The 19,125-nt window shown below is 36.0% G+C and overlaps 1 protein-coding gene across 3 annotated transcripts in view; it reads left to right on the top strand.

The window, feature by feature from the left end:
• The window catches only part of ANKRD31 (ankyrin repeat domain 31), a 127,609-nt gene that overhangs the window by 75,838 nt on the left and 32,646 nt on the right, over nucleotides 1-19,125 (top strand). For all 3 annotated transcript variants that reach the window (XM_022594713.2, XM_022594678.2, XM_022594698.2), the window contains 3 exons: nucleotides 2,421-2,583; nucleotides 4,680-4,795; nucleotides 8,569-8,656. In XM_022594713.2, the coding sequence (XP_022450421.2) occupies nucleotides 2,421-2,583; nucleotides 4,680-4,795; nucleotides 8,569-8,656 (367 nt within the window). The remainder of the gene's footprint in view (nucleotides 1-2,420; nucleotides 2,584-4,679; nucleotides 4,796-8,568; nucleotides 8,657-19,125) is intronic.

Here is a 19,125-nt window from a genome sequence, read left to right as displayed (position 1 = left end):
GTCTCTATTGCAACTACTCAACTGCTGTTCTAGTGCAAAAGCAACCCCAGACAACATGTAAATGAGTGGGTTTGACTGTGTGCCAATACAACTTAATTTACAAAGTCAGGCAGCAGACTGGATTTAGCCCATGGGCCATAGTTTGCTATTGCTTGATCTAGAGAATTACTGACGTTCTTTTACCTAAGTGGTGATAAAGACAAAGTTTGCTTTTGGAATAACCTTCCACATCTCTGTTGCCTTTACTTTAAGGAGAAATATTCTATTTAAAAAGAAGGAGGTAGTATTTTTAATGATATTTTAATTCCTTTGATACTGATATATTGCCAGCATCTTTCTTCATATCTTCATTGACTTTCCCTCCATGTGACAGTTCTTCTATCATTGACTCATTTTATTTCTGACTCACTTTCTCCCCTTTTGTCCCTATTTCTTTATTTTGAGATAGGATATTGATAGATGATCTAGAAAGATTAATAAGGGGGAGCAAGAAAGGTAAATATATGGTACTGTAGACCTACTAAATATCAATTCTATAACACCCTGTATATTTAATTCCTAATTTTCTCTCTGGCATGACTACATGCAAAGTTATTCAACATCTTATTTTCTTTTTCAACTTTCAATTTAAAAAAATCTTAATTTCTTTTTTAAATTATCTTCCAAGATGGTCATGTATTCTACATTGTAAAATGTGGAGAATAAAAAGATAAGGAAAAGAAGAATAAGAGATTTTTTTAAAAGATAAAATGTGGGGGGGAATGGGTACCCACTTTTGTACAAGATGGGATAGCAGGGATAAGATATTTCCTCCCACCTTAAAAACTAGAAAAGTGAGCAAAATATATGAAATAACAGTTTTGAGACATTAGACAACATGCAGCAGAGGGCAGTGATCCCCGACAGGATGGAAACATGAGACGAACCGTATGATTGCCCCACCTCATGGACTAGGAGGAGTTTTCAGGCAGAAGCCTAGGGAGGAAGAAAGCAAATAGCCTTATGATCTCAATGAGTTGAGAAGGTTGTTTTGAGTTTTAAACTCCAACAGCTGAAATTTATGGGGCAAAATACCAGACAGAATATATCTGCACAGAGAGAATTCTCCAGGGATTTAAAGGGGAATCCCCTCAATTCCTTGGCTGATCTACAGATGTGGGTAAGGAAACTACATGAGGTTAAGCAAAGAGCCAGCAGGCTGGAGATTACGCAGGGCTAAATAGGGGAGTGTTTTCCTTAAGCCCCACCATGTGCCAAATACTTTACACGGGTTCACATTTAAGCCTCATAGGTGAGAGAAATGAGGTTCTGATGGTAAATAACTTGCCCAAGGACATAGATAGTAGCAGGAGTGAATTTTGTGTGCTTGACTTTAAAACAAATAGGCTGATAGAACAAATAAGGAGCTATCCTTATTACTTCTACTGGCCCATTTGCTCCTAGGTTTTTCTGCTTTTCCATACCTGGACACAAGTTGAAAGAGAAAAGCTACTAGCACATATGCATATCTTTACTTTAACAAAATACTGACCATTTTTCCTGAACAAAAGATTTTTCAGTGGTTTGAGTCATTTGCCTTGTGCAGATGGAATCACTGATTGTTTTTTACTAGTTGACTTATACTGTCAACTAATTAGTGACAATCTTTAACTTTGATGACTTATAAACTTACTTCTAATACACAACTTTGAGTTATTCAAATTTTTTAAACACAAATTTGAGTTATTTGAGTTATTCAGGGAAGCATTATTTATATTAGAAACTTTTGCCCCCAAAATGTCACAACATTTATCTTTGACCTCAGTTTTCTCTTCTTTAAAAGGTGGGGTTGGAGTAGATTATTTCTGTTTCTTTTTAATCTTATTAACATTCTGTGAATATGTCATCTATTTAGGAAACATTTGCATAGAAAATATTAGAATGGACATTAGGTTCCCAGGCTAGCTTATGAAACCTCCTAAACAAGTAACATACCTGAAATATAGTTCAAATGAAACTTTATTCAACTATGTCTGATGGCAATTTATAATACAGTGTATAATTTAATATAATCCTGAAATGATCCCTCCTCCCTTCTCCACCCTATCTTCCAGCAGTTTAGGGGAGGACAAAGGGCTGTGTTAAAGAGATAGAGTAAATCCTTTTGCACATCAGTCTCCCAAAGTCTGCCTCTTCAGCCATGAAGGCAGCATATCTGCTACTTTCATGTCATGGTGTTTGGTTCTTCTGTGAGGACAGATCAGGCCAAATCAGTGGAGCAGTTTACAGTTGTCATATCAAATTTAATCAAGATTTTCTTGGTCAGAGTTTGAAAACTTTTTTTGATAACTTTTAATACTTGATAGTGGTGTCTTGTAATGAAAGCAGGAATTATTGATCTTAGGTGTCTGTAGAGATAACTTTGGAAAAATACCTTTTAGGCAGCTGAGATTCTACTACAACATGGAGCAAACCCTAATCAAAAGGATCAAAAGCAGAAGACTGCTTTGGATGAAGCAGATGATAAAAACATGAAAGAACTGCTAAAATCTTATGGTGCTATTGAGACTGACAATAGAGATGAGAGTAATGCTGTAGTCACCGGTATGTATGTCAGTGGTGCTTGCTATTTTATAAGGGTGTGTACCTCTGCTTAGAAAAAGAAAATCTTAAGATTTGTGTAAATTATTTCATAGCTAGGGATAAATGTTTTGTATGTTTATTAAACTCTTGAAAAGCATCATTTATTTTTAGAAATAACATTTCCAAACTTGGTTTAATTTATAGATTATATGGTCCTGTTGTACTGGATTATATGTTGAAACAAAACATATCATTCATTAAACAAACATTAATCTCTCGTAACATTGGATCTGAGATAGAGATGTCACTGAAACTGTGCAGATTGGTTTACTTGTAGTGGGGCTGGAAAAGAATGACATTATACTAAAGTCTTTGAAACTAATATTCCATTACTTCAAAATTTGTAATGATGCCAACTTTTCAAGACAAATTTTCTAATGCTAGAATATGAATTTGTTAAGCAAATATATTATGCTTATATATGTATGTGAGTGTATGCGTAATATATTACAATGGAAAGAATATTTCAAGGGAATATATAGGTAAAATTTTGTGAACCATTTTTAGCAGTAGTTTGCACTTAAATAATATAATGAGTTATCTATAAGAAATAAGCATTTAATCCTGCCATTTGTGGCAACATGGGTGAACCTGGAGGACGTTATGCTAAGTGAAATAAGCACAGAAAGACACAGAAAGGCAAACTCTTTATGATGTCACTTATATGTGGAACCTAAAAAAGTCAAGCTTAAAGAACCAGGTAGGTAGTTGAATGGTGGTTGCCAAGGGCTTGGGAGAGGGGGTGATGGGGGGGAGATGGGAAAATGTTGGTCAAAGAATACAAACTTTCACTTATAAGATGAATTAGTTCTGGGGAGCTAATATATAAGATGATGATTATAGTTTATAATAATAAATTGTATACTTAAAATTTGCCAAGAGAGTAAATCTTAAATGTTCTCACCAACACACACACGGTAACAATGTCAGGTGATGGATGTGTTAAAAAAAAAAAAAAAAAAGAAGCATTTAGTGAACACTAATTGAGAAAACGTACATTTGTTGAGCACCTGCTATACAAACCAGGCACTTGCCCAAGAAGAGCTTCCAGTCTTGTGAGGAGATAACCAGAAAACAGGCAGTTAAACACAACTTTGGGAATGTTGAGGAGAGAGAATTGTTCTTCCTTTTCCTTCATGCTTGAGCCTTGACTCATAGAAGAAGAAAGCCGGGAACTTATCTGTCCTCTCTATGAGGGAGAATATTAGGAAGAGAAACCCCGTGACTCACTTTTCCCCCAGCCTACCACAGTCCTTACCAACTGTTTGTTTTCAAGGGAGGAATCATTATTATTGATATGATTGGTGAGAGGCAAGGATAATCATTGTGTCCTATTTTACTAGTGAGCTAGATCACATGTAGGTCAAAGTCAAGAGACTGATACACAAATCTTCTTTTCTTTGCCTGCTACCATATGCTAAGTCCATAGGGTCAGGGACTTTCTTAGAGCCCCAGGCATGTCTCTTTCCCTCTTCAAAGCCGTATTTGGAGTTATTGGGTACTCTTGTTAAAAAGTGCTGTATCTATTCCCACTTTTCTGTTGTTTCTTGTATATACCTTTCCTTCATCAGGTTCCCCAGCAGAATGAGGGGTATAGGGTACCCATATATGGAGAAAGAGAATCCAAAATGGGAGAAGGTTCAGAGAGAATTTTACGGAGACAGTGAATTATAGTCGTAGTATTTAAGAGCATGGACTTGAAGTCAGATCTGGTTTCAGTACTAGCTATGTAACTTTAGGCAACTTCTTGAATCCCTCTAAGCTTCACGTTCCTCTTCTGTAAAATAGATGTAATTAATTACCTACCTCATGGGCTCATATGAAGATTAAATAAGATGATTCAGGAAAAGAATTCGATGTCCAGCATGTGATAAGTATTCAGCAAATGTTAGCTGTAGTTAGTCAATTGATAATAAATAATGAGGTGCTGACCAGCATTAAGATATCATAGTAATTATAGACTTACTTTATCCTTCCCATTCCTGTCACCATTACAATTGATAAAATGATGCTAAATTTTTACACATTCTTATATTTTCTAATTTTATGTTTTAAAGTAAAAATTCCTGCTATCCAGGCAAAAAGACATAAACAGTGTTTTTGTGATGACTGCAAAACTGTTGATACACGTTCTATTTCACACCAAGAAAAAACAAAAGAAAACCTCGCCATGGTGAGTGAAGTTGAAATCCTTTTGTTCTTCAGCCTAGAAAATGCCATTCTTTGGGCCAGCCAGCCATTGGCTGTTGGCAGCACTCTTTCCATTTTAAGGACATACAGGTTGAAAATGTTTTTTGTCATAAGAAAATAATACAGCATAATTGAACAGAATGAACCAAGAAAATATGGTATATAGTTAACTCTCCATTATCTGCACTGAACACAGAATTATAGTTTAGCTGCTATCCTTTACACCTAGATTGCATTTTTTGGCTACTTCTTATCCGACAGAAAGTGCCACTGTCATAGCGTGTCTTCACCCACCCACTTCCAAAAAGTATCTAAGATACATACTAGGTAGAAAAGACCCTGGAACCCAGACAGAGAAGAGAAAAGAAACCTGGTTTAACCAACGTGGATCCCACATGGTTTATAGTGACAGTGTTTGCTATATGTGAAACCCCTCATGTAAATGTATATTTTTGAAAAAAAAAAACCCATAGTAGTCGTACATATATAAATATATGAAATGGATATTCTTAGTTTAATTAAAACATACAGCTTACTAGACACTAACTTCTTAAGCAAAGTAGCATCCTCAATGAAATATTTTGAATAAGACTATGTATGTTGATTAGATTTCCCTTACATATTTTATGTTAGTGTAGAGGGGAAAATATTATTCATTGAACCTAAACTATGATTAATCAACTGTTTTATACCTTAAATATTTTGAATGGTGTTCAAACTAAATTGTATTTGCCTCAGCATTTAAAAAATATTTTACATTGTTCCTGGTATCTCTTGTAATGAATGAAAAGTTAATTGTCAATCTAATTGTCATTCCCTTGTAGGTAATGTCTTTTAAGCTTACAGTTTTTAAGATTTTTCTTTTATATTCTGCAGTTTCACTAGGTTATGTCTAAATGTGGATGTGTTTTTAATTAATTATTCTAAGGACTAGGCATGCTCCTTTAATCTGAAGACACATTTCTCATTTGTATATTGGAAACTCTCAGCCCTTATATCTTTGAATATTACCTCTGTCCCATTCTCAGTATCTCCTTTTTTGGAACTCATATTTAGATGGCTGTTAGACCAGTCTCCGTATGTCTTTTTCATATTTTCCATCTCTTTAACTCTCTGCACTATATTCTGGGCAGTAGCCTTTGATCACTGATTTTCTACCCAAAGCCTTGGGTGGGTGTCAAGTAGAATTTTTTCTAATCCTTATTTAAGCTAAAGAACACCCACTTAAGGTCACTAGGGGATTCCATTCTAACTCCTTCTTCATGTGGCCCTGAGGCCTTATCTTCTGTTCCTTTGTAGGACCCTAATCCCTAATATCTATGTTTGTTCCAGATCCCTCATGGGCTGCTACTAACTTCATTTTATTTCTCTTTCTTTTTCCAATCTTAGCTGGGGACAGGTGGTTAAAGTTTATTGTATTTTGTCTAATGTGTTTTTCCAACTGTTTGGAGTAGACTGGAGTCCTTCTGTATCAGCTCAGTTCACCATATTGACCATTAGTATCTTTAAGGTATATTCTCATGTAAAGATTAAAACATTATGGAAAAATCACCCTATTGTTATTAACTATATGGGTATTTGCTTCAGGAATAATGTATATCATTTTAGATGCTGAGCCACAGAGGAATATAGTGGAGATACAGGAGTTTAATGAAAACCAACTTTAAAAAAAAGAAAAAGAAACTTAAATATGCAGACATTAAAATCATCAAGGGTTTGTCTTTTGTAAATGTAAAATTGTTTTTGAATGTTGAAATTTCCAAACCAAATTGAGGATGGGATGGGGGGCGACTCTATGGCCAGGTGCAAAGGAAATGAGATGATTTTAGTTTGGTGCTACCTTCTAACACCTTCAGATCACAGCATGTGTAGGCAGCCTCCTTCTCTACCTCCATATAGAATGAGTACAGAAGTAATAAAAAATAATAATGATAATAGTTTGCATTCACCGAGTATTTATTATATGGTAAGCTCTCCTCTAAGTGCTTTATATTAACTCATTTAGTCCTTATAATAACTCTTCTAGGTAGTTTCTATTAATATCATTACCTTCCTCATTACAGATAAGGAAGCTAAAGTAAGAGAGGGTAAGTAACAATCCAGAATTACATTTCTATTAAGTAGCAATGGCAGAATTAAACTCCAGGCAATCTGACTCCAGAGCCTGTGCTCTTAACCACTATGTTTTATTTTTAACATTCAAAATTATAAAAGAGATGTCAGAGGCAAAGATGATCCTGCCATAGTAAAAGTTGTAAATCTGGAATAAAATCTTAGTGAAGCTTTACAGTAAGTAGAGTGTAAACTGTCTATAAGTTGCTTATTCCAAAGACAGATCCTAGGTTAGGAGTGGTTTTTCTTGTTTTTTGTTTTTGGTAAGATAAACAAATAGTAATGAAAGACTAAGAAGGGGGATCTTGGAGGGAAAGTTTTACTGGACCCTCCATGGTAAAATGTGGAGCTGGTATGGAGTGAAAAGTTATGGCCCATGGTGGACAAGACTGAGTGCATCTACAATATGAGACAAAACAGAAGAAGTCAGCACCAAAAGATGTTTTCTTTATCCCAACCTGTAGGTAGAGGCTTAGTCTGGTCACAAATTTAGACCTTTAGTTTACTTTTCCACATAACTGGATGGTTTTATTATGTACATTTTCCATATCCCTTGTGGGCACCAAAGTAAAACTTTCGAGCAGCGTACTTCACAAGGCTTTGAGGACATACATCTTTTAAAAATGAATGTGTTTTGAGAATGTATTAAAGGATACATAGTACGAGTCAGTCCATCAGTTGTCATTTATTGAGCAACAACTGTATATCCAGCAGTGTGGAAACCTGTACGCATATGAAAGCCATGCTCCAGCCTACAAGATCTCATTGTTTTGATGGAGGAAATATATAAGACATTATACATGTTAATGCTAATTTCTGTAGCACTAAAATTCTTAAGTAATTCTGAGAAAGAAGAAATCAGTATGGATTAGATTAGTCAGGGGTTTTGTGTGTGAGATTGGTTTAATATAATAATAATAAGCAGTATTTATAGAACTTTTACTTTGTGCTGACACTGTCCTAAACATTTTTTATGTGTTACTCAGTTCAGACAAGGAGAGGATAATTAACTTTCTGTAGTCACCCAGCTAGGAAGAGATGAAGCCGGAATTCAAACCCAAGCAGTCCAGTTCCAGAGTTCACTCCACAATTCCATCTCTGATAAGAAAGAGAAAGTTCTGGGCAGAATACATAGAAGGCATTTGAGTCAGGAATATTAATACTGACAAGTACATAAAGAGGTGGTTTTAAATCCCCTTTGTGAGTTTTTGAGAGTGTTTAGTATTTGTAAGACTGTGTGTGAAATTTCAATAGTGTGCAATGATAGTCATAAAGCCTTAAAGTGAACTTGTTGCATATATATTGTCTTTAAATATTATGTGCTGAGTTGTTCTTTTTCTCCTATGCCTATAACAGAAGTCATTGAGAAATTGTGATTCTTTGTATGCTTGCTACTCTTACATTCTGTTTTCCTGGAGCAGATCTGCTACATAAATCAAGATATATTTAAGTTTAATTTTTCCCCAAATATGTAATATACATACAATTAAGTTTAAACAAAGCCTGAGTACATTTGGAACATAAAGGGAAATGAGCATTTTTAGTGTCACTTTCTTTAGCACTTTTACTGTGCATTTGTCAGTTGCATATCAGAGAAAAACATCTACCTTCTTGTAATGAAGTTTTTAATATTTTATCTGATAGCATCAGACCATCAGTGCCATTCTACAAGATTTAGAAGAAAAACAAGAAAATTTGTTAGCGTTTGAAATAAGAACCCCTGAAGATGCAGGTAAATATATACTCATACTCAAGTCTGATTATTTCATTCATCCAACGTATTGCTATCTCATCTTCTTTTTTGGGGGGTGGGGTATAAGTATGATTCCATTTTTATAAAGTTCAAGAACAGGCCAAATTAACTTTTGGTAGAATTCAAAATAGGAGTGCAGTGGGGTTGAAGGTGACCTCCCTCCAAAATATGTCTACATTCTAAGCCCCAGAATCTGTGAATGTGACTTTTTTTTGCAGGGGGGAGAGTCTTTACAGATATAATTAGAAATCTTGAAATGAGATTTGTCTTGGATTTTCCAAGTGGGCTCTAAATCCAATGACAGGTGTCTGTATAAGAGACACACAAGAGAGAGACACAGAGAGAAGGAGAAGGCTATGTGAAGATGGAGGCAGAGACTGGAGTGATGCAACCACAAGCCAAGGAATGCCTGGAGCCACCAGAGACTAGAAGAGGCAAGGAAGTTTCCTCCCCTAGAGCCTTCGGAGGGAGTACAGTACTGTCAGTACCTTAATTTTGGACTTCACTGTTTGCAGGAGTATGATATCCCTTGAAACCAAAGTAAAATAATATAAAATGAAATCATTTTTTAAAAGTGATAATAAATCCTCAAATTAATTCTAAGTTATTGAGTAGACTAAGTATCTTCTCATAGAAGTATTTAGGGCAAGTTTCTCTTTATAAAATGGTTATGCTACTGGTGTTTCATTAGGAAGAATTTTTAAAAATATAATTACACATCTTCAAATGCACTAGAAAAACTTCATGTCAGAGGGAACCAGTTCTGAATCATTTGTGACTTGACTATACATTCCATGTTTGTCGTGTTGCAATTTGATAATAATTACTAAGCCATAAGCCAAATTATTATTTGTCCTGAGTAGGATTTATTTGAAGACTTGTTTGTTTGCTTCTTTTATCCTGCATGAAATTTCCCATATTCTGCTCATAAGATAAAAGTACCCTTTGAGATAAAATCAGACAGCTTGGGAAGATCCTTGATTTATAACCTTTTTTCTTCTTCTTTTTTGGCATTAATTTACTAAAACATCTGAATTTTACAGTTGAAACTCACAAAATTTCAAACATTTAAGGCATTACCAGAAATAATATATTAGATGTGTGAGAAATAATGTATTAGATATTATTAATTAAACAATGGATGGTCTGTATTTAATTTTTTCTCCAATATGCTACTTTATTATTTTTTAAATTTTTATTTCATATTGGAGTATAGTTGATTAACAATGTTGTGTTAGTTTCAGATATATAGCATAGTGACTCAGTTATACATATACACATATCTATTCTTTTTCAAGTTCCTTTCCCATTTAGGCTATTACAGAATATTGAGCAGAGTTCCCTGTGCTATACAGTAGGTCCTTGTTGGTTATCTGTTTTAAATATAGCAGTGTGTATATGTCAATCCCAAACTCCCAGTGTATCCCTCTCCCCCACCCTCTCCCACTGGTAACCATAAGTTTGTTCTCTAAGTCTGTGAGTCTTTTTCTGTATTGTAAATAAGTTCATTTGTATCATTTTTTTTAGATTCCACATATAAGCGATATCATATGATATTTGTCTTTCTCTGTCTAACTTCACTTAGTATGATAATCTCCAGCTCCATCCACGTTGCTGCAAATGGCGGCATTATTTCATTCTTTTTAATGGCTGAGTAATATTCCATTGTATATATGTACCACATCTTCTTTATCATTCATCTGTCAGACATTTAGGTTGCTGCCATGTCTTGGCTATTGTACACAGCACTGCAGTGAATATTGGGTTGTGTGTATCCCTTTGAACCATGGTTTTCTCTGGATATATGCCCATGAGTGGGATTGCTGGATCATATGGTAGCTCTATTTTTAGTTTTTTAAGGAACCTCAGTACTGTTCTCCTTAGTGGCTGCACCAATTTACATTCCCACCAACAGTGTAGGAGGATTCTCTTTTCTCCACACCCTCTCCAGCATTTATTGTTTGTACACTTTCTGGTGATGGCCATTCTGACTGGTGTGAGGTGATGTCTCATTGTAGATGTGATTTGCATTTCTCTAATAATTAGCAATATTGACCATCTCTTTTCATGTGCCTCTTGGCCATCTGTATATATACTTCGGAGAAATGTTCTTTTTATTTAGTTATTCTGCCCATTTTTTGATTGGGTTATTTTTTTATATAGAGCCTCATGAGCTGTTTGTAAATTTTGAAGATTAATCCCTTTTCCGTCACATCATTTGCAAATATTTTCTCCCATTCTGTGAGTTTTTGTTTTGTTTATGGTTTCCTTTGCTGTGCAGAAGCTTTTGAATTTAATTAGGCCCCATTTGTTTAATCATCAAATCACAAGAGAAGAGAACAAAAGAGTAAGGGAGGAAAAAAGACCTAGAAAACCAAATCTGAAACAATGAATAAAATGGCAATACGAACATACATGTCAAAGTTTTTATTTCCATTACTCTAGGAGATGGATCTAAAAAAATAATGCTGCGATTTATATCAAAGAGTGTTCTGCCTGTGTTTTCCTCTAAGAGTTTTATAGTATCGAGTCTTACATTTAGGTCTTTAATCCATTTTGAGTTATTTTATCTTTATGGTGTTAAAGAATGTTCTAATTTCATTTTTTTACATGTAGCTGTCCAGTTTTCCCAGAACCATTTATTGAAGAGACTGTCTTTTCTCCACTGTATAGTCTTGCCTTCTTTGTCTTAGATTAATTGACCATAGGAGTGTGGGTTTATTTCTGGGCTTTCTGTCTTTTTCCATTGATCTATATTTCTGTTTTTGTACCAGTACCGTACTGTTTTGATGAGCATAGCTTTGTAGTATAGTCTGAAGTCAGGGAGCCTGATTCCTCCAGCTCCATTTTTCTTTCTCAAGGTCACTTTGGCTATTCGGGGTCTTTTGTGTCTCCATTGTTCTAGTTCTGTGAAAAATGCCATTGGTAATTTGATAGGGATTTCATTGAATCTGTAGATTGCCTTGGGTTGTATAGTCATTTTGACAATACTGATTCTTCTAATCCAAGAACATGGTATATCTTTCCATCTGTTTGTGTCATCTTTGATTTCTTTCATCAGCGTCTTACAGTTTTCAGAGTACAGGTCTTTTGCCTCCTTAGGTAGGTTTATTCCTAGGTATTTTTTTCTTTTTGATGTGATGGTAAATGGGATTGTTTCTTTAATTTCTATTTCTGATCTTTCATTGTTAGTGTATAGAAATGTGTAGTATCATGTCATCTGCAGACAGTGACAGTTTTACTTCTTCTTTTCCAATTTGGATTCCTTTTATTTCTTTTTCTTCTTTGATTGCTGTGGCTAGGACTTCCAATACTGTGTTGAATAAAAGTGATGAGAGTGGACATCCTTGTCTTGTTCCCGATCTTAGAGGAAATGCTTTCAGCTTTTCCCCATTGAGTATGATGCTAGCTGTAGGTTTGTCATATATGGTCTTTATTATGTTGAGGAATGTTCCCTCTCTGCCCACTTTCTGGAGAGTTTTTATCATAAATGGGTGTTGAATTTTGTCCAGCTTTTTCTGCATCTGCTGAGATGATCATATGGTTTTTATTCTTCAATTTGTTGATGTGGTGTTGTATCACACTGATTGATTTGTGGTTATTTTAAAATCCTTGCATCCCTGGGACAAATCTCACTTGATCATGGTGTATGATCCTTTTAATGTATTGTTGGATTCAATTGGCTAGTATTTTGTTGATTTTTACATCTATGTTCATCAGTGATATTGGCCAGTAATTTTCTTTCTTTTTGTGCTGTCTTTGTCTGGTTTTGGTATCAGGGTGATAGTGTCCTCACAGAATGAGTTTGGGAGTGTTCATTCCTCTGCAATTTTTTAGAATAGTTTCAGAGGGTGGGTGTTAACTTGTCTCTAAATGTTTGATAGAATTTGCCTGTGAAGCCATCTGGTCCTGGACTTTTGTTTGTTGGGAGCTTTTAAATCACAATTTCAATTTCAGTACTTGTGATTGGTCTGTTCGTATTTTCTGTTTCTTCCTGGTTCAGTCTTGGGAGATTGTACCTTTCTAAGAATTTGTCCATTTCTTCTAGGTTGTCCATTTTATTGGCATATAGCTTATTGTAGTATTTTGTGATCCTTTGTATCTCTGGGGTGTCCATCATAACTTCTCCTTTTATATTTCTAATTTTATTGATTTGAGCCCTTTCCCTTTTTTTCTTGATCAGTCCAGCTAAAGGTTTATCAGTTTTGTTTATCTTTTTAAAGAACTTTTTAGTTTCATTGATCTTTTCTATTGTTTTCTTCATCTCTATTTCATTTATTTCTGCTCAGATCTTTATGATTTCTTTCCTTCTACTAACTTTGAGTTTTGTTCATTCTTCTTTCCTTAATTGCTTTAGGTGTAAGCCTAGGTCGTTTATTTGAGATTTTTCTTGTTTCCTGAGGCAAGATTGTATTGCTATAAACTTCCCTCTTAGAACTGCTTTTGCTGTGTCCCATAGGTTTTGGATCATCGTGCTTTTGTTTTCATTTGTCTCTAGGTATTTTCTTATTTCCTCTTTGATTTCTCCAGTGATCCATTGGTTGTTTAGTAGTATATTGTTTAGCTTCCACATGTTTTGTGTTTTTTACAGTTTTTTTCTTGTAGTTGATTTCTAATCTCATAGTGTTGTGGTCAGAAAAGATGCTTGATAGGATTTCCATTTTCTTAAGTTTACCAAGGCTCACTTTGTGGCCCAGCATGTGATCAATCCTGGAGAATGTTCCATGTGCACTTGAGAAGAATGCGTATTCTGCTGCTTTTGGATGGAATGCTCCATAAATATCAACTAAGTCCATCTGGTCTAATGTGTCATCTAAGGCCTGTGTTTTCTTACTGATTTTCTTCTGGATGATCTGTTCATTGATGAAAGTGGAGTGTTAAAAGTCCCCCACTATTATTGTGTAATTGTCAGTTGCTCCTTTTATGGCTGTTAGTGTTTGTCTTGTATATTGAGGTGCTCCTATGTTGGGTACATATATATTTACAATTGTTATATCTTCTTCTTGGATTGATCCCTTGATCATTATGTAGTGTCCTTTTTTGTCTCTTGTGACAGTCTTTATTTTAAAGTCTATTTTGTCTGATATGAGTATTGCTACTCCAGCTTTCATTTGATTTCCATTTGCGTGGAATACCTTTTTTCATCCCCTCACTTTCAGTCTGTATGTCCCTAGACCTGAAGTGGGTCTCTTGTAGACAGCATATATATGGGTCTTGTTTTTGTATCCATTCAGCCAGCTTATGTCTTTTGGTTGGGCCATTTAATCTGTTTTAATTTAAGATAATTATCAACATGTATGTTCCTATTGCCATTTTATTCATTGTTTCAGATTTGGTTTTCTAGGTCTTTTTTCCTCCCTTACTCTTTTGTTCTCTTCTCTTGTGATTTGATGATTAACTTTAGTGTTGTGTTTGGATTTCTTTTGTGTGTGTGTACCTATTGTAGATTTTTGGTTTGTGGTTACCATGAGGTTCTAATATAGCAGTCTATATACATATACAAGATTGTTTTAAATGCTGTTTTTTTAAATTTCAAATGCATTTCCAGTATCCTGAATTTGTACTCTCCTCTTCTCACGATTGCTGGTTTTGATATCATATTTGTGTGTGGATGATTTCCTACCTTTACTATATGCTTGCCTTTACTGGTGAGCTTTTCCATTCATCATTTTCTCATTTCTAGTTATGTCCTTTTCTTTTCCACCTAGAGAAGTTCCTTCAGCATTTGTTGCAAAGCTGGTATGATGGTGCTGAATTCTCTTAGCTTTTGCTTGTCTGTAAAGCTTTTGATTTCTCCGTCAAATCTGAATGAGAGCCTTGCTGGATAGAGTATTCTTGGTTGTAGGTTCTTTCCTTTTATCACTTTAAGTATTTTGTGCCACTCCCTTCTGGCCTGCAGGGTTTCTGCTGAGAAAGCAGCTGATAACCTTATGGGAATTCCCTTGTACGTTATTTGTTGTTTTTCCCTTGTAGCTTTTAATATTTTGTCTTCGTTTTTAATTTTTGTCAATTTGATTACTATGTGTCTCACCATGTTTCTCCTCGGGTTTATCCTGCCTGGGATTATCTGTGCTTCCTGGACTTGGGTGACTGTTTCCTTTCCCATGTTACGGAAGTTTTCAGCTATTATCTCTTTAAATATTTTCTCAGGTCCTTCCTCTCTCTCTTCTCCTTCTGAGACCCCTGTAATGTGAACGTTGGTGCATTTAGTGTTGTCCCAGAGGTCTCTTAGACTGTCCTCATTTCTTTTCATTCTTTTTTCTTTATTCTGTTTTGCAGCAGTGATTTCCACCATCTGGCTTCCAGCTCACTTATCCGTTCTTCTGCCTCAGTTATTCTGCTATTAATTCCTTCTAGTGTATTTTTTATTTCAGTTATTGTACTTTTCACCTCTGTTGGTTCTTTAATTCTTCTAGGTCTTCGTTAAACATTTCTTGTATCTTCTCGATCCGTGCCTACATTATTTTTTCAGAGTCTTGGATCATCTTTACTATCATTACTCTGAATTCTTTTTCAGATGGATTGCCCATTTCCACTTCACTTAGTTGTTCTTCTGGTGTTTTATCTTGTTCCTTCATCTGGGACATACTCCTTTGCTGTCTCATTTTGTCTAACTTTCTGAGATTGCTGTTTCCATTCTGCTGGCTGAAGGGTTATAGTTCTTTTTGCTTCTTCTGTTCTGCCCGCCCCCCCAGTGGATGAGGCTGTATAAGAGGCTTGTGCAGGCTTCCTGGTGGGAGGGACTGCTTCCTGCCCACTGGTGGGTGGAGCTGGGTGTTGTCCCTCTGGTGGGCGGGCCATGTCAAGGGGTGTGTTTAGCCAGCAGCTGTGTGCTCAGGAAACTTTAAGTAGCCTGTCTACTGATGGGTGGAGCTGTCTTCCTGCCCTGTTGGTTGTTTGGCCCAAGATGTCCCAGCACTGGAGCCCATAGGCTGTTGGGTGGGGCCAGGTCTTGGTGAGAAAATGGCGCCCTCCAGGAGGGCTCAAGCCAATGAGTACTACCCAGAACTACTGCCACCAGTGTCTTTGTCCCTGCAGTGAGGCACAGCCACCCCCCACCTCTGCAGGATACCCTCCAGCAGGTAGGTCTGGCCCAGGCTAAAATGAAGTCATTGCTTTTTTCCCTGGGTCCTGGTGCACATGAGACCTTGTGTGCACCCTCCAAGAGTGGAGTTTCTGTTTCCCGCAGTGCTGTGGAATTCCTGCGATCAAACCCTGCTGGCCTTCAAAGCCAGATTCTCTGGGACCTCCTCCTCCCATTGCCAAACCCCCAGGCTGGGGAGCCTGATATGGGGCTCAGAACTTTCACTCCTTTGGGAGAACTTCCGTGGTATAATTATTTTACAGTTTGTGGGTTGCCCACCTGGTGGGTATGGGATTTGATTTTATCACGATTGTGCCCTTCCTACTGTCTCATTGTGGTTTCTTTGTCTTTGGATGTAGGATACCTTTTTTGGTAGGTGTGCTAGATGTGCTGTTTTTACATTTTTTTTGTCATAGTCATCATTCTTAGTGGTTACATAGTAAATGTTCAATAAATGTTCCATGGTTTACTTAATTTTCCCCTTTTTGTTGAGCATTTAGATTTTTATAATTTTTTGCTATTACACTACAACACATAGTTTTTTCTGGATTTAGGATTATCTTCTTAGGAAAAATTAACATAATTGAAATTATTGGGTCAAAAATATATAAACATTATAAAATCTATAGGTTCATATTGATAAATTGATTTCCTAAAGTATTGCATAATAATTTGTACTTCTGCCAACACACATTCATGTTTGTTTGCCTTCACGCTGCTAATAGCCTCAGTATTTTCATTTTAAATAATTTTACAGACAAAAAAATTTTACTAATTTAATAAAAAATATGCATTGTATTTTCATTTGCCTTATTGATTTTATTAGTGGTACTTTTTCACTAGTTTTCTGTTTCGTGAACTGACTGTTCCTGTTTGTTAATAAATTGGAGCCATTTTATATAATCAAGTTATTGACCCCTTTTCTGCCATAACTGCTGCAAATACTTTTTTCACCCCTTAACTGTCTTTTTATTCATAACATGTTAGTGTGTGCTTAAATACAGAAATTCTCTAATTCTGTATAGTAGAATGTATCAGCCTCTTTGCTGTTGCTTTTAATGCTTCTAAGATTAGAAACTTTCCTCCCCTCCCCACCCCCAGGCTTTGTAACTTAATTTTATTCTGTTATAACCATGATTCTGTTATCACCATGATTATTCTAATCATGATCCCTATTTTTGGTCTCATTGCCCCTTTAGGGGAGGAGAGGTAAGGCAGTAGGACTCTAGAGTTCTTGGCTGGTGATCAAGTCCTGACTGTGTTTGGCGCCATCACTCTTTTGCAGTTGTTTAAAACTAAGTTTCTTCAAAACAAAATTTCTGAGGCTGTTCTGAAACTTCTACATAGCTCCCATAATGTGACAGTGCACATTTTTCTTTCCCGGGGCCCTCTCAGTCTCCTCTCAGCTTCTTTTTTTTCCTGGGTCCGCCTTACACAGATTGTCACCCTCAGGTACAAACCCTCATAAGCAGGACCACAGGGCAGTCTCCACACTGTCTTCAAGATCCTGGCTCCTTGGACCCACTGTTAGAAGGAAGGACAATCAATTCCTAGCGCAGCAGCAACTCTCCTTGCCCTGCTGTAGAAGCTCCCTGCTTTTCAGGGTCTCAACCTCTAGATGTTCAAGGTCAAAGAGGAAGTCAGATATGAGTCCATTGTCACCTCAATAGAAAGTCGTTACACTCTTAATAGTCCTTTGAGAAACTCCCCCTTTAGGGTTGAGGTAAAGGGGAGAAACGCCCTCGCCTTTCACTTTTGCTGCTCAGCATAGAGAATCCCACCCAGTTAAGCTACAGCTCTCTAAAGAAACAGCTTTACAAAGTCACCACCTCCATATTCTGACATCTTTTGTATCTTTGATCTGGTTGAGGGATCCAAGAGTAATGAATTTTTTTTGTACATTTCTTTGTAAATTTTTCTTGTTGATGTTTTATATACATTGATGTCAAGTATTTTTAGTGTCTCAACTGAATTGAGACAGAAAAAAATGTTCATTTTAAACATTTTATATGTTTTTTTTCCTAAGCATCTTAACTCTATAATTCAACTGAAATTTCTCTGCCACATACGGTATAAGGATAGAATAGGGCTTTCCCCCATATTACTACCCCATTTGCCTAGTCTTATTTATTGAATAATTCCTCTCATCTTCATTGTTTACAGTGCCTTATTATCACATATTAAAATCTTACACATATTAGGGCAATTTCTAGGTTTTCTCTAAGATACCATTGATTAATTTTGTCTCTTTGCTAAATAAGTATATAGTATCAAGTTACATGTAAAACATCTTTATATCCATTCTTATAGAAATATATAGAATCTTTTAGGTTACTATGATAATGTTATTTTTACCAGTGGTTTAAATTCAGTTAGAAAACCCAAATGTAACGGGAGACATAGATAATGTAAATGTTTTTTATTAAAGTGTCAAATCTGCTAAAAAATTTATATCTAAATTCTTAATTATCATACAAGTTTCTCCCCTTTGTTAGCATATGCATCACATCGTGAAACTAATCTTTTGCCATAATAATAGGGAGATAGAAACTAGTCTGGGAACAGACTCTATACTTATTTGTCTGATTTGCAGAGAGAGGTTCTGGAGTAAATTCCAACTATGAGCTTCATGTCATTTTTCACCACTGATTTTGTCTAGTTAAATTATCTAGAAAAATATGCGTTGGTCTAAAAGAATTAGGAAAAAGCTTAAGAAACAAAGCCAAAAATGAAATGAATAGCAGGTAGGCTTAAAAGAAATAAAATGTATTCATCTAAGCGAAATTTCCTATTTGGGAATCTGGGTTTGGACATAACTGACTTTACATGTAAATCCTGTGAATCTGTGATGCGGGAGGTCATGATGCCTTGGGAAGCAATGGAAGAAAGTAGGAAAAATTTAATTATTATAAAAGTAATTTTATATAGATCAATAAGTGACTGTAGATATCATATAGCCCTATCTAAGTGTTAAGTGTAAAGAACAAAAACTGACAGTGTGGGACTTCCCTGGTGGTGCAGTGGTTAAGAATCCTCCTGCCAATGCAGGGGACACGGGTTTGAGCCATGGTCCATGAAGATCCCACATGCCACAGAGCAACTAAGCCCATGCGCCACAACTGCTGAGCCTGTGCTCTAGAGCCCACGAGCCACAACTACTGAGCCTGCATGCCACAACTACTGAAGCCTGCATGCCTAGAGCCCATGCTCTGCAACAAGAGAAGCCGCCACAATGAGAAGCCTGCGTACTTCAAGGAAGAGTAGCCCCCACTCACCACAACTAGAGAAAGCCCATGTGCAGCAATGAAGACCCAACGCAGCCAAAAGTAAATAAAATAAAAGATAAATTAATTTAAAAAAAGAA

Source organism: Delphinapterus leucas, chromosome 3 (assembly GCF_059928025.1).
Source record: "Delphinapterus leucas isolate spDelLeu-1000000601 "Yukka" chromosome 3, BTC_Dleu_Yukka2, whole genome shotgun sequence".
NCBI lineage: Eukaryota > Metazoa > Chordata > Mammalia > Artiodactyla > Monodontidae > Delphinapterus > Delphinapterus leucas.
The sequence above is the reverse complement of the archived record's forward strand: the minus strand, read 5'-3'. Positions and strand labels throughout refer to the sequence as shown.